At 41.4% G+C, this 13,305-nt stretch overlaps 2 protein-coding genes across 5 annotated transcripts; one reads left to right on the plus strand and one right to left on the minus strand.

Annotated features, from left to right (window-relative positions):
- The first annotated feature begins 5,257 nt into the window (after positions 1-5,257).
- On the plus strand, positions 5,258-7,543 carry LOC131265571 (high mobility group nucleosome-binding domain-containing protein 5). Its single transcript, XM_058267857.1, has 2 exons — positions 5,258-5,294; positions 6,250-7,543. Exons 1-2 carry the CDS (start codon positions 5,258-5,260, stop codon positions 7,524-7,526), a joined length of 1,314 nt encoding a protein of 437 aa, XP_058123840.1. The 3' UTR covers positions 7,527-7,543.
- Positions 7,544-9,236: 1,693 nt separating this feature from the next.
- Positions 9,237-13,096, minus strand: LOC131267253 (transmembrane protein 134). 4 transcript variants are annotated; one of them, XM_058270080.1, is made up of 2 exons: positions 12,394-13,096; positions 9,237-11,980 (listed from the first exon to the last, which is right to left on the minus strand). In XM_058270080.1, the coding sequence occupies exons 1-2, from the start codon at positions 12,576-12,578 to the stop codon at positions 11,671-11,673; spliced, it is 495 nt and encodes a 164-aa protein (XP_058126063.1). In that variant the 5' UTR covers positions 12,579-13,096; the 3' UTR covers positions 9,237-11,670. The 4 variants fall into 4 exon arrangements, with proteins under 4 accessions (XP_058126063.1, XP_058126062.1, XP_058126061.1 ...); XM_058270079.1 differs by having other exon boundaries at positions 9,237-11,986; XM_058270078.1 differs by having other exon boundaries at positions 9,237-12,022.
- Between the last annotated feature and the right edge of the window lie 209 nt (positions 13,097-13,305).

Genomic DNA, 13,305 nt, shown 5'->3' on the forward strand with positions numbered 1-13,305 from the left:
ATGTGTTGTTTGTTGTTGAACAAACGAGGTGACAAAAAATAAAAGAATAAATGCAACGTACGAGGTCGAGCCGGGGTACGGGTGGTGGTGTGAGAAGATGAAGCAAGAAAAATTAATATTAGAAAAGAAAACAGCGTGAAAAAATTAAAAACGATTATGCTAGACAAATTATGACAAATACTCCAGTGTCGATACTTAAACCACGTAAACGCAGCAAACAGTGTTTGATTTTATTTTTTATATAAAATAACACATCACCGAGTGGCTCGAGTCTGCATTCCCGCGCAACGGCGGGGGTGTCGGTTACGAATATTTGTACGTGTGTATTGCCCCAAAGCATCCACAAATTATCGGCCACACGAGAGGGATTGGGGCGAACCGAAAGGTAAATGGAAGCACTGAGAACAATCAGAAGCTTTAAAACTCCGGAACCGGAACTTGATAAAGAGCATTGTCAGGCAAAAGGCGATCAAGTAGCCAAAGGCTTGCTTTGCTGAGGAAAACAGTAGATGATATAAAATGAAACGAAGCACAGGATGAGACAAAATATTGTTAAGAATAAAACAAAGGCAGGAACGAAAACACATCTAAACTGCTAGAGCCGCGCAGATCCGATGTACGAGCACGAACAGCTAGCAAGGGTTAATATCGTCTTGTGTTTCGGGACACGGAATGGGAAGATTAGGCCAGAGACTAGTAGCAGGGGTGTAGTTCTGTATTAGTTTCTGTAAAAAGAGGGGTGTGCATGCGGGTCTCTCCACCATCATGAGTAGTGCAGCATATTTGAGTGGGATGCTTGGAATGTTGTGAAAAATATGAACCAACAAATGGTAACAATGCAGAGTGTATGAAAATATCGAAAAAAATGAAATAAATGAAAGAAGAGGCCGATAAATACCGGTAGAGTACAAAAAGTGCTCTATAGTAAAGAACATACTTCTTAGTGCTGTTCGTTTAGTTTATATCCGGCACATTCGTTAGATGTTGGAAATTGAGAAACTATACGTAATGGGTTGCCAACACTGCTGTATCTTTCATCATTTCTCCGGCTTTATGTACCTTACAACGATCATTTACTTTCTCACCATCTATTATCCTGAAATTATCGAATTGATTTTGTTAGCGTGACGTTCTCAATCCTAAATCGCCATGAACACACAGTTGTGTGCTCCAGGTCGCGGCAGCATCAGCGTCATCAATCGCAAAGCCCAGCCATCAGCCCATGCTACGGTGGAACCGTGAAGGGCATAAAATTACTTTACGATTTAATCAGCGCAGAGTGGCTAGTGGAGTTAAGAAGGTCATTATTTTCCTCGACCGACCACTTCGCGTCCAGAAACGTTAGCTTTTCCTGCCGACGGGTGGAATAATAACTGTTAATAATTGAACTGTTTCTGTTCTGACATGCAAAGATTTCAGCAGTTGTCGATTGATTGAGCTCGTGCCCTTCAGAAAGACCACTAAAACAGTAAACAACAAAACTAGTGACGGAAAGAAGACAAAAGGAAAACAGGTCGTTGACCTCCCCACGCAGTTTGCCATGGCAAAAGTACGTACTAGGCGGTCTCCGAGAGATTTATGCAGGGAACCGTTACCATTTACCAGCCACCGGCGTCGAAGCCTACGGGGGCGCGCAATAAATCGATAGAATTAAGGTGGTACTCTGTGGGACTCCTCCGGCTGCGGTATGTCCGTTACGATTTAACTTCATGCGACAACGGCAACGTCGACATTTGTTTTCCTCCGGGAAACGTTACCATTTTCCGTGTGCATTTAAACGCAAGCTCCTCGCGGTGAACTCAGGCAAAATCCATTTTGGGGCCCTCTGTTTAGGATGCGTTCGATAGTGAGGGAGGTTCTTCTTTAACGAAGGAGGGGTGATATTTATCACTGTTTTATGGTAATTATTTGCCAACTCGTACGACAGTCCGTGACAGTGTTTGGGTTTGTAGGTACATAGTTCTGACTTTTCCAATTCATTCTTCGTTTTATCCGCAGGCTCATACTGCCAAGGGTTCCGTAATTTCTGCTATTAAAAATCTTTTCACACAACTGTAAGTGTGGATTTTTTGTGGTGTACAATTACAAGAAAGTATAGAAAGTTCATCTCGGTACAACGAAGTTTTTGTTCAGAAAATGTTGATTATTTGCATACCTCAGTGGTCCAATTATTATTACTTTGCAGAAATTCTTTGACACATCTTCATACATTCACATACAACTGCTGCGGACATTCGGGTCAAGTTTTGAATAAAACTACTTTCAACCATTTTCAAAAGTTACAAAAACGAAACAAAATTGTTTCATCTACAGCATATCATTTTAAATCTATGAAAAAGTGAGTATGAAATAAGAAAATTAAAAATCGTTTAAAAGCAATTGTTCAAAAAACAATTACAAATTATTTAGTAAACTGTAACTGTAACTGTAATATTTAGTAACTGTTTAAGTAAACGGGAAAATCGACTGCTATTTTATGAGAAAACCATTTATTCAAAACAAGTACTTTAAAATTAAAAACGTTAAAAGTTAAACACGTATTTTTTCATAAGTGCTCACTATTTTCCGTGAATGTATGTTCGCTCATTCGAACGTGAAATGGAAGAAAAAATACTAAAAAGTTTGTGGGACTGTTAGGCCTCAATTCTGAGTTGGCACATCTAGCACACTACCAGAGGACGGCGGTTAATATTTCAACGTCAACAAGCTTCCAACGATGGCCGGAACGTGCCAAGTCGAGAACTCTTACTTTTGGTTCACATTTGCTACTCCATAACGTGCACCTCTCGACGCTTGGAAAAAAATGTTTGCCCGGTGGGTGGAACGAATTAATTATGGGGTCTCCAACACTCTCGTCGAGCAGGAGGAATTTTCCCACCGAGTTTCTTACGGGAGTTTCTCTGTTTTCGGCTCGATTCGTTGGGACGTGTGCCACCGGGAGTATATTATCAAGATTGATAGCTTCGGACCGACTTGCCCGAGTGCCGTGACATGTGCCAACTATTTGGTGGTAGCGTTCGCCTGGTAGCACGTGGCCCAGCCAATGCTGGACATACCAACGGTTCCCGTATGCATTGCTTGTATCCCTTGGAGTGAACGCCGAAGGAAGCATTAAAGGAATTCCACCAGAAGGCACAGTACTGTGAGGCATAACATTTCTTTTAATTTCACGATCTATTGGGCACGATAAGAGAAGCTTTATTAACTTAGTAACCTTCAGTGATGCCGCCAAATGCGGGGTGGATAAATGTGGGCCTTCCGGCGGGTTGTTTGTTTGATAATCTTGTAGCTTTATATAATTTAATGGGGCAGGAAGGATACGGTGCGAAACTATTTGCATATCTTCATCATATAATTATGTGCGAGTTTACTATTAAGATCCCTCATGTGACATTGCCAATGGGTTTTTCTTTTTTTTTTTTAAGATAACGGTTTTGATGTCCTCATGACCATTTATGCGATTCTGTTTAAATGTTATATAATAGTAATTTTATGTTTGATTATCGTTTAAAATAATGACTTACATGGTATTCCTTGAATACTGTCTGCAAATATATGGTGTTAAGCTTGCATAATATAACATAGCGTGAGATACTTTTTTCAGCTTTTTCAGTTTGAATTATTTTTGTTTTAAGTTTCCACCAGCAGAAAGTATTGCTAAACATTACGCTGTAAAAGATTAAAACTAGTCCATTACGCTTTTCAAATTTCGCTTTCTACACAAATTAACTTTCAGTTGAATGTTTCACAGTCGTCACCCTTGGCAGGTTTTCGTATTCATAACTTAAGTTTAGATTTTTATAGTTCCTACTTTTTATAAATAGTTCTGGGTATGATACATTAGCAATTTTGAACCGACGGTTCGTTGGATTCCCAGCTTCGGGATTTTCAAAACTAAATGTGACAGTTTAATTTGTCAGTTTATATGCTTCGGACAATTTGTGTAGTTGTTCGAATGCCATAAATGTTAATAACAAAACATAAAATATTGTTACGGCATTTATGTGGAAAATCAAACAACACCACAGCGCTAGTACATTCCTCGATGGATAATTGTTCAAAATCACGCGACAGTTCCAAGATCTATCCCATTGACAGTCCTTTTTCCGAACCGCATTGGCGAGCCTCCCAAAAGCCCTGTTTGTCGTTCGGTGATTACTTTCCTAAACGAGCCAGCTGTGGCCGAAACCACAATCCTTGTAAGCGAACGCATAAATCAATCCATTTTCTGCATTGAGGACCGCACCGGCCTGGAGTTGACCGTCCAGACTGTTCGGAGGGACTGTCTTTACGCGTGGTTTGTCTGTTTCCATTGTATATTTCTTTTCTATTTGGGTTATGTCTCCCTCACATAGCAACGAGCCACGCCAATGAACCTTTTTTCCCTCGATTTTCCTCAGCTGAAAAAGTACCGGCTGGAAATATTGCAATCGAATCTGCTATTTCCGCTTGATCGATAGTCTCCGGTGCGAAGGCTCGTATGAGTTTTGTTGGTACTTGTTAAGTTTTGCGTATTGTCGCTAGACGCTAAACCCTTGAAGGTGATTGCTCAAAGCTAAAGCACATTTTCACCTATTATTCTTTATTTGTATTTATTAACAAATAAACTGTTCGCTATTACCCATTTCGAAGTTACAATAAGTAGAATTTTTCAAACAATAAGTATCAATTATATTAATTCAGGTTCTTATACGAACTCTATCGAAGAAATTGAAACAGAGAGAGAGAGAAAGAGATTTTCCGAGTCCTTGCTCGGCAGGATTGGCTAAGAACGTTTAGCAAAGGACTCCGAACGGTGACCGATCTTTGAAGCTTGTTGGTGACCGGGTGAACCAACGGCCGCGGACTGTCGTTACTTAGTCGTATTTACCGGGACTAACCAAACCCAGGCCATGCATCGGCAAGTCCTTCGTGGCCATTCAGTTGTCGACCCGCCGTCGACAGGGAAAGTTGTTTAGTTTACTGCAGCCGTCGAAGAAAGTGTTTGCGCGTAAAATTCGAACAACCGTCGTGAAGAGACTTTTTTCTTAGTTTTTTTTATATTTTTTTATGAGAAAATCAGTGGAATAAATGGAGTGATCAACAATGCCACAGGACACGTGACGTTGGTTTAACACTCATTTCTCGAACAGCAATTGAGTTTCCTATTTGGAATAGATGCGGAAGTGTTGTGTAAACTTTTTGTTCCTTCTTGTTTAAACAAGTTTGGTGTTGTGAAGAAAAACAAGAACGATCGGATGCATTAGGAATTTGGACCATGATCGAGGACGATGAGGATGACTATGAAGGATATTGTAAGTGTTGTCATTTTTCCTTTTTTTTCAAGCCCACTTCATCTTACAGTTTAGTAAAATAAAGTGTAACTTAGCACTAGCCACACGCGCGTTCTTAGCCGGAAAGAATCCGAACATTGCTACAGAGTGAATTGAATTGTTTTAAAGTGTTACAGAAGACGTTTATAAAAAAGTATATTTAGCATATTCTCTTGGTAACAAAGGTCATTTCTATATGTTTTCTCTTGGTAACAAAGGTCATATTTCAAATAAAGGACAATTAGTTAAAATTATGAAAAACGTTCAAAGAGTAAGACAAAGGCACAGGTTAATAGGGGAACTACTGTGTTCGAAATGGATGTTGGCATTGGCACATGTGTAATTTATTATGAAAAAAAAAAAATCAAAAAACCTTATTCTCGAATATCTTGTTGGCCAATTGTTTGTGATTAGAAATTTAAAACAAAAATCCAAAGAGTCAATGACGACGTGGAAACAGCAATTAAAAACAAGATATTTTACAATTTTTCAAACAAAATTTTTGTGAGTGATTTAAATATTTAAAAAATATTACAAATGATTGTATAAGGCTTTGACGTATTGAATCAATTTATTGCCCACATATGGCATGACATATTAAAATATAAAGAAATATGTATATGATTTTTTTAAAATTATTGTCAGTTCAAATCCTTTACTAACGTAACAAAATAATGTACACAAAAATCTCACAGAACTGGAAGCAGGCCAATTTATATTGTCGTTCGACGCAGAACCAATCAATACGTAGTTAGTCGCGACATACGTTTTTTGGTTTTATAGGCTCTTGAAGGTCCTTGAAGAGCCTTGCATCCGATACTGACATGCAATGTGACCAGGGAGAGTTCAGTAGTCATGAGTACGACAATGAACAATTTACGGTAAATTTTCGAACCAACTTTTAAAAACTCTTTCCTATTCTCCATCACGCGTGCAGTTCTTCGACCAGCGAACGAATACAACATCAAGGAAAAAATTATCCAAGCCAATCAGGAGTCATTCGCGATACCGACGCCACCGTCCCCGCGACACCACGCGAACGGAGAACGGCGTGTTACCTTCCGCGAGCAGCTAGTCGACTACGAGCCGGACGATTACAGCAGTGAGGACGACGGTTACGGTGGCACTGGTGGGGGTGGATCTGGCCAGGGGCGTAGGAGGCACGCCACGATCGAAACGGTGGCCGACGTGCACCAGGCTGGTGATGTGGATGGGGTCGACGGAGCGGACACTATCATCGAGGAGCTCCATCTGCACGACCGTGGACAGGGCGGAGATGTCGTTCATGAAGAGCAGGACGAGGAGGAGGAGGAGGAAGTGATCGAAGACGAGCAGCTCGAAGGGGACTACGAGGACGAGATCACGGGAGACAGGATGGAGAAACATAAGACTGGTGTCGAAAGAGAATCGGTGGTGTCGGAAGAGGAGGAGGAAGATGACGAGGAGCGACTGGTGCGAGAAGAGGATGGTGAGGCGGACATCGTGGACGAGGAAGAGGAAGAACCAACGGATGGGTCGAGCGTGGACACGGAGATCCACCATCCGGAGAGCAGCGAAGACATCAGCAGCAGTCCGCTCAAGACGTACCGCAGCGAGGCCGACTCCCGGTCTGGCTCGGGAGACTCCCAGGGGGAAGACGGCGTCGATGGAGACGATGGAAAGGACGATCGACAAGAAACAAACTACGACGATGATGAGTACGATGGTGATCACGGAGAGGCAGACGGCCCAGATGGTGCCACTGGGACGGCGAACGACGACGAAGATGCAGACCATGGCCAAGATGGCGACGATCAGGACGACTCCGACGCGGAACGTCCAATCGAGGCGCATCGTGCGAAGCGGTCGGCCAACTGTCGGCGCAAGTGTTGCCGTCATAAGAAGTCGACCAGCGAAAAACTGCCGTACTACAACGGGTATCGATCCGAGTACGGGTTGTCGCGCGAGGAGCTGGAGGAAAAGAAGCGACGGCTCGAGGCAAGACGGCAACGGGTCCGAGAGCGACAGCAACGCCGCACGGCCGAACAACGCCAGAAGGCACAATCGAATGAGGAAGCATTTGCCGCGTGGTTGCACGGGAAGCTGCGCAACTCGATCAACAAGCACCAGAACATGTACGACGTGCGGCAAAGTTCTTCCGGTAAGCAGCAACAGCAACAGCAGAATTCTAAAAATCGCCGTAGAAATGCAATACATCAGATCTCGTACGGTTAGGACCGAATAAAAAGTATTTCGATAATTAAAATAAACACATGCATTGTTTTCGTCAGTGAAAATAATTTTGAAATAGTAAGCATAACCAATATCAATGGATGTCACTAGTATGGTTGAAATGAAAGAATGAAACTTCGTTTCCAGCCTGCAAGTGCTCTAATTATTCTAGTTTTTTACTAGAACACTAGTAGTGAGAAATCGATAATTTTACAACACTTCTTCAATTTTGTTTTGTTTTGTTTTATCTTTTTATGGTTAGTCGACAGTTAAAATTGTTGTCGGTAGAAGTTATTTGTCATTTGAATTCGTTTGTTATAATTTGATCTGATCTGGTAGTATCATAGTTTCATAGTGGTTGGAGACAGTTATTTAAATGTTCTGATTTATAGTAGTTTTATAGGGGGGTCCGCGACAGCCGAGCGGTAGCGCCGGTTAGAAAATCGGCCCATGAGCGCCGGGGCTCACCACCTCGACGGCGTGGGTTCGAATCCCAACCGTGACCGGACCCTCCCCTGTACGAGAGGACTGACTATCCACGTACAACAGGGAAACAAGTCTCGTAAGCCCTTAACGGGCAGGCATGACCAAGAGGTCGTTACGCCAAGAAGAAGAAGAAGAAGATTTATAGTATTTTATTATTGCTTTGTAGAACCGAAATTTCGTAATTCCAATGTATAGGATGTTCCAGAATACATTCTACCCTGCTACGCATGTTATTTTGTTTGATACAGTTTGATTAGTTAAGTTGGTTTATTAGATTAAGTTTTCAAAACAAAGCATCACACTGTTCAGCAAAGTGCCAGCGTCATGACCGAAAAGAGTCTCAGTGGGTACGAGATGTGAGATTCAATACCTTGGTACTTGGGTCAATAAAAAGGCTGCAAACGCCACTTCGCCGACGAACCACTATGGTACAATTTTTTCTCAGGATTTCAATTCATTAATGACACGGTATCAGGCTCGAAGCGCGTTGAATTAATTTCTATACTATTTCAATATGCATGAACTTGATATCGGATCTGTTGGTTGGAGGGCTGGCTGAAGTGAAGTTTTGATGGCGTGGCCAATGGTCAAACGGCACGCAACCACAGTTGGTCCTTTACATGCAACTGGAAATCAGCATTGCTGGTCATTTTCTTTCTTCTAGGGACGTGTTCCAAAAAGACGCCATTTGCCATTTTCCACCGTACGGTTTCGTTGCGGTTTGCAGGCAAAATACGTTTGCACGACTTAGTACGTCAAAGAGAAGAATAGTAGAAAGAATCTCTTAGGAAACCCGCGTGCAAATTGCTGTACAAATATAGCTTAACTTATTTTTTTACCCGCAACTATTAGTCGAACTGCCTGCAAATCAAGTCAGCCTAGGTACGATTGCATGCGAAGAATCTCGAGATAATTGCTTGAAATAATCATTTTGCTTAATTACATGCACGCTAAATTAAGTGCTCATGAAAGCTCCCGGGCCATCAGAATCTTGCCTTTCGTTCCTGAAACTTTTCATGAAAAACTGGTCAATTTCAATAGCGCCGAGGATTTTTTTCATTTTTTTTCTTGAATACTAAATAAAAAGTTTAAAATATCTGATGTTTTTTTTGTAACACTAAAAATATCAAAGAGCATATAAAAAGCCAACTAAAATGTATAAAATGTGTCTGAAACTTCGAATAAATAATAATTAGTATTGAAAAGCTTTTTATTTTTTTACATATGTTTTTGTTTTATTTTTTCGTATGGTTGTGTCGTGTAAGGATTGCTATTAATTTCTCATTAGAAGTGACTGTTAGTTCATTTTCCTGGGCCTAGAATAAGATTCGTTAATCCCTACCATTGTTGCCCACATTGCTTCTTCAGTTCCAATTGATGTACAAAAGTTAATTGGAGTTTGAAGTGCTTCTTAATTTTACATACAAAATCGTGCATACCAACGTGCATTGGCCCGTTCCGAACCCTACTCCTTCGAAATCAATTCGCGTACTCGTCATGCTCAAAATTCCGTACGAATCGGAACATATAGTTAAAGCTCAGTCAATAATTTGATCTGTATAAGTATTTTTTTTTATTATTTAATATAACTCCCTCCTACACAAATCGATCGCAAATTTTGTTCCACTTCCACAAATGGTACAATCTTTTATGTGTTCTTCTATGATCGTCTCTCCATGCGCCAAAAATGAGGGGTTGAGAATAGTGGCTTATCGTTAAACATGAGTATGCCCGCAAAACATATACGAGCGATTAGCAATGCATAACTATTTGATTTATAAATACTATTTATAATGTACTGTAATGAGCTGAATGAAAAAAAGTTGAGTGCACTATCAACGGATCGGATCCGATCCGCTGAAAATTACGTACAAATGATTCCCTAACTTGGTTAGTAAACTTTTTCCTACTACTACAAGCCCCATTGCCGCTTTCATTTCGCTCGTATGCTACGCTTTTTGCTTGGCCATCTTGATTTTGATTTTCACTAGTCTGTATCACTAGTTTATCACAAGAAGTTAACGGGTTCGAATTAATTGTCACACGGTTGCCTGTTGCTCGGTGGAGTACCTACTGTGACGGCACCTACGGTGACCACGTTTCCTTTAGACGTAATACCGCTGCTAACCTAGTAGGTGTTCATAAGGTGCACCATTGCTTTCATTTATCGAAACCGTTAGTATACGGGATCGTATGAATTACACGTGCGGACTCTGAACTGCTAGCTCGATCGTGAATCAGTGAAAACCACTATCACTTACTAACCGGTTTGTGTGCAGTAAAAACGCCCTCAGGAAGATACTTGTTATCTATCATTTTATAAGCTTCCGGCAATGAAGAGAGCTCTTTTGTGTTGGTTTTTAAATTTTTGCCTAACAAGAGTAAATCATTGTGATAGCAAAATTGGTTCCAGTGGTACCTGCACCAGCATCACTATCCCATTCTGAATATAATAGCCAATCCATCTGCTCATGTGACCTTATCCACGGTCGGAATTATAACTGTGTACAGTATAAAGCGATCTATAAAAGCCAATTGCGCTTTGTGATTACATAGTTGATGGATATAATTGTTATTATATGTTTTTGTTTTGGGTGTATTATTATTGTTATGCATTATTATACACGATTGAACTGTGTAGCCAAAAAGCCTGTAAAATTTAAAAGAAACAATTTTGATTGGTGGAACGAAAGAAAACAAACTTTACCAGCTAGTGTATGTAGAGTTTTTTTTCTGTAGGTTGCACTACATTCTAGAATTCCTCGTTGCAAAGGAGAATTTTAACGGATATATTAATGACACGCCACTGACCGGTTGGGCGTGTAGTTTTTGTATTGTATAATATCACGTCAAACTGCCGATTTTAAATACACGATTCATGTAAGCCAAGTCCTAGTTATTACAACCCCTGTAGAGATTGTTTTCACACTAATCCTTGTAAACACATCTGCTACTCCCGACCAAAGAAATAGATATACAATGGCACGCATTTTGGTTAGAAGAATCGCATTTGGGCCGCATATTGGAGAGCTTCATCATTAGCAAGGAAAATATAAGATACGCGAGAAAGGTTCGCTTCTTTTCGTCCTAACAACAACATTACGCGTATCAAAACATGTTAATGTGTATCCACGCAACAGTAACTTGACGATTGATTTCCAATGATAAGTTTTGCTCTTGTTCGGTTTAAGAAACGATCAGCCAAACGTCATAAGAACTAGTCTTTGTTGTGAGAATCTCTTCCTATTCTGGCCTACAGTATGGTGGACTTTTTCAGGGGTAATACTATTGTAAAAAGATAGCTCATAAATGTTTGTTCAATTTCTATGCCGGTTTTTTTCAGGAATGTGTTGATTAAACAATTGATATAAAAAAGCGATCCCCTATCGTTAGAGAATTTCGAGTTTCTGTAGAGCTTCCCTATACTTCCTGGTGTACTGCTATTACTGCTTCCCTACACTTCCTGGTGCATAAGCTATTTAAGAAAAACTAAGTCCCTCAGCTGCCAGGAAGCATCATGTTATTAATCAAATAATTATTCACAAACATGATTTCAATGTTACTATAATGCTGCATAAGTTTACCGTCTTACACATAGGGTGATGATCGTGCGTTTGACGAAGAAACGCCTGTTGTCGTTGTCTTTCCGTGCCGTTAGCTTTTACGTGAACAGCGGAAGATGGTAAAAGTCGAATCCGCGGTATCCTCGGGCCGCCAACCAGATGTACACGACATGGTAAGCGCCCGGAACGAAGCAGATAAATCCGGCTACGAAGAAGACGGCCGCCTGCGACCCATTGTGCGGTTCTACCAGGGCGTACGCTCCCATCGCGATCAGACCGGTGCCGATGAGAAGGAGTGCGATTGCCGCCAGAACGGTGCGCCAGTTTTCCCGCACCTTCGGATGACGCCAGCAGTACGTGTACGATTCGCTTGACGAAAGATGACCGTACTCCTGTATTAACGAGTCGCTATCCCTGGAGGTGGTATCATCGGTGTATTTTAGACTCCGGCTATTGCTACGATGCATGTTAGTTCAAATGACGAGCGTATTTGCATTTGTTTCGTGCGCGAGTGTTATGTGTACGGGTATCGAATTCAATTTAGTTGGTTACCGATACAGGAAGGGACACAACATTACCGAACAATCCCGGGGAGGGCGTGTTGTTATGGGCCGAGGAATTGGATTAGAATTAGAAGAAAAAGAGAGAAGGAGAAAAAAAGAATACCATAGTTCTAATATACCCAGTCTACTGTTGTCGGACGTGTTGTCAATTGTTTGTGTGCTTCATCGAGCGCTTTACGGTTAAGAACTACTACTACTACCAATCACCACAAGAAAACGGAAGCGAAAGCGGAAGCGCGTATGGATAGCTTGTCTTACCTTTGATCGTGTATTCTTATCGACACATCATCCGGGGATCGAGGTTTGGCTCGCATAGGTGTGCTGATGACGGTCGAGCCGTACACCTTTATTACCTCATCCGTTTCTTCCTCAAATGCGTCATGTATGGAGAACCGCTTGGTGGAGTCCTTGCCATGAGCACCGCGGTTATTACTACCGTTCATGATTTGTTTTTGCTATTCTAGTAAAAGCTCCGATACACCTAGACGATATCGTCGTTGCGCGTAATGTAGCGTAAATTTACGGTCCTCTAAGGACTAGAGATCGCTTCTCGGTTTCTATGGTTTCCTCCTCTAGACTTCTTGAGTTCTGATCGACCACATAGTTAGGTACAACCGATTGACATTCGGGCAATTCGGCTAACTAATTTTTCCAGACTTGAGCAAATCCAGCACTTATTTATCGAATTGGGTAACACAGCCGTCAGTATTTGTCGCACCTGTCTAGCAGCAGCAGGCGAGTCACTACGCTGTACGGTCCAGAGACGAAGAAACTCATTAACATACGATTACGATGGCGACGAAACAGAAAAAAACAACAGCGTCAATGACGACGGTTGCACTCGCTGCACCCTAGCAAGAACCGGACGTAGGTGTTCGGGCTAGAATCTGCATGTTGTTTCCGGGTGCTTCCTAAGATTTTCTCTTCACCTTCGCGGTGTTTGGCAAGCGGTTCACTTTGTTTGGACTTTAAGGACTGTCTGCAAACATGGCGGACAGGAGCAAATGCTAGTTTGGTACGGGTTAAAGCAGGAAACCCATATATAGATTGCTTGTTTTCTCTTGTGCTGTTGGTGGCGCAGAAATCTTGAACAACGAACTGTCAGTTTGTTGAAAGATGATAATAAAAATAAAAACAAAACACCGTACGCACACTTACACAGTTGAACGT

Source organism: Anopheles coustani, chromosome 2 (assembly GCF_943734705.1).
Source record: "Anopheles coustani chromosome 2, idAnoCousDA_361_x.2, whole genome shotgun sequence".
In the NCBI taxonomy this organism is placed as follows: Eukaryota; Metazoa; Arthropoda; class Insecta; order Diptera; family Culicidae; genus Anopheles; species Anopheles coustani.

Excerpts from the sequence above, each read along its gene's own strand:
- LOC131267253 (XM_058270077.1), bottom strand. The coding sequence starts at position 12,578 with ATGAACGGTAGTAATAACCGCGGTGCTCATGGCAAGGACTCCACCAAG. Across the intron at positions 12,029-12,393 it reads ATAAGAATACACGATCAAAG|CAATAGCCGGAGTCTAAAAT; the intron begins GTAAGACAAGCT and ends CATGCATCGTAG.
- LOC131265571 (XM_058267857.1), top strand. The coding sequence starts at position 5,258 with ATGATCGAGGACGATGAGGATGACTATGAAGGATATT. Across the intron at positions 5,295-6,249 it reads GGATGACTATGAAGGATATT|TTCTTCGACCAGCGAACGAA; the intron begins GTAAGTGTTGTC and ends TCACGCGTGCAG.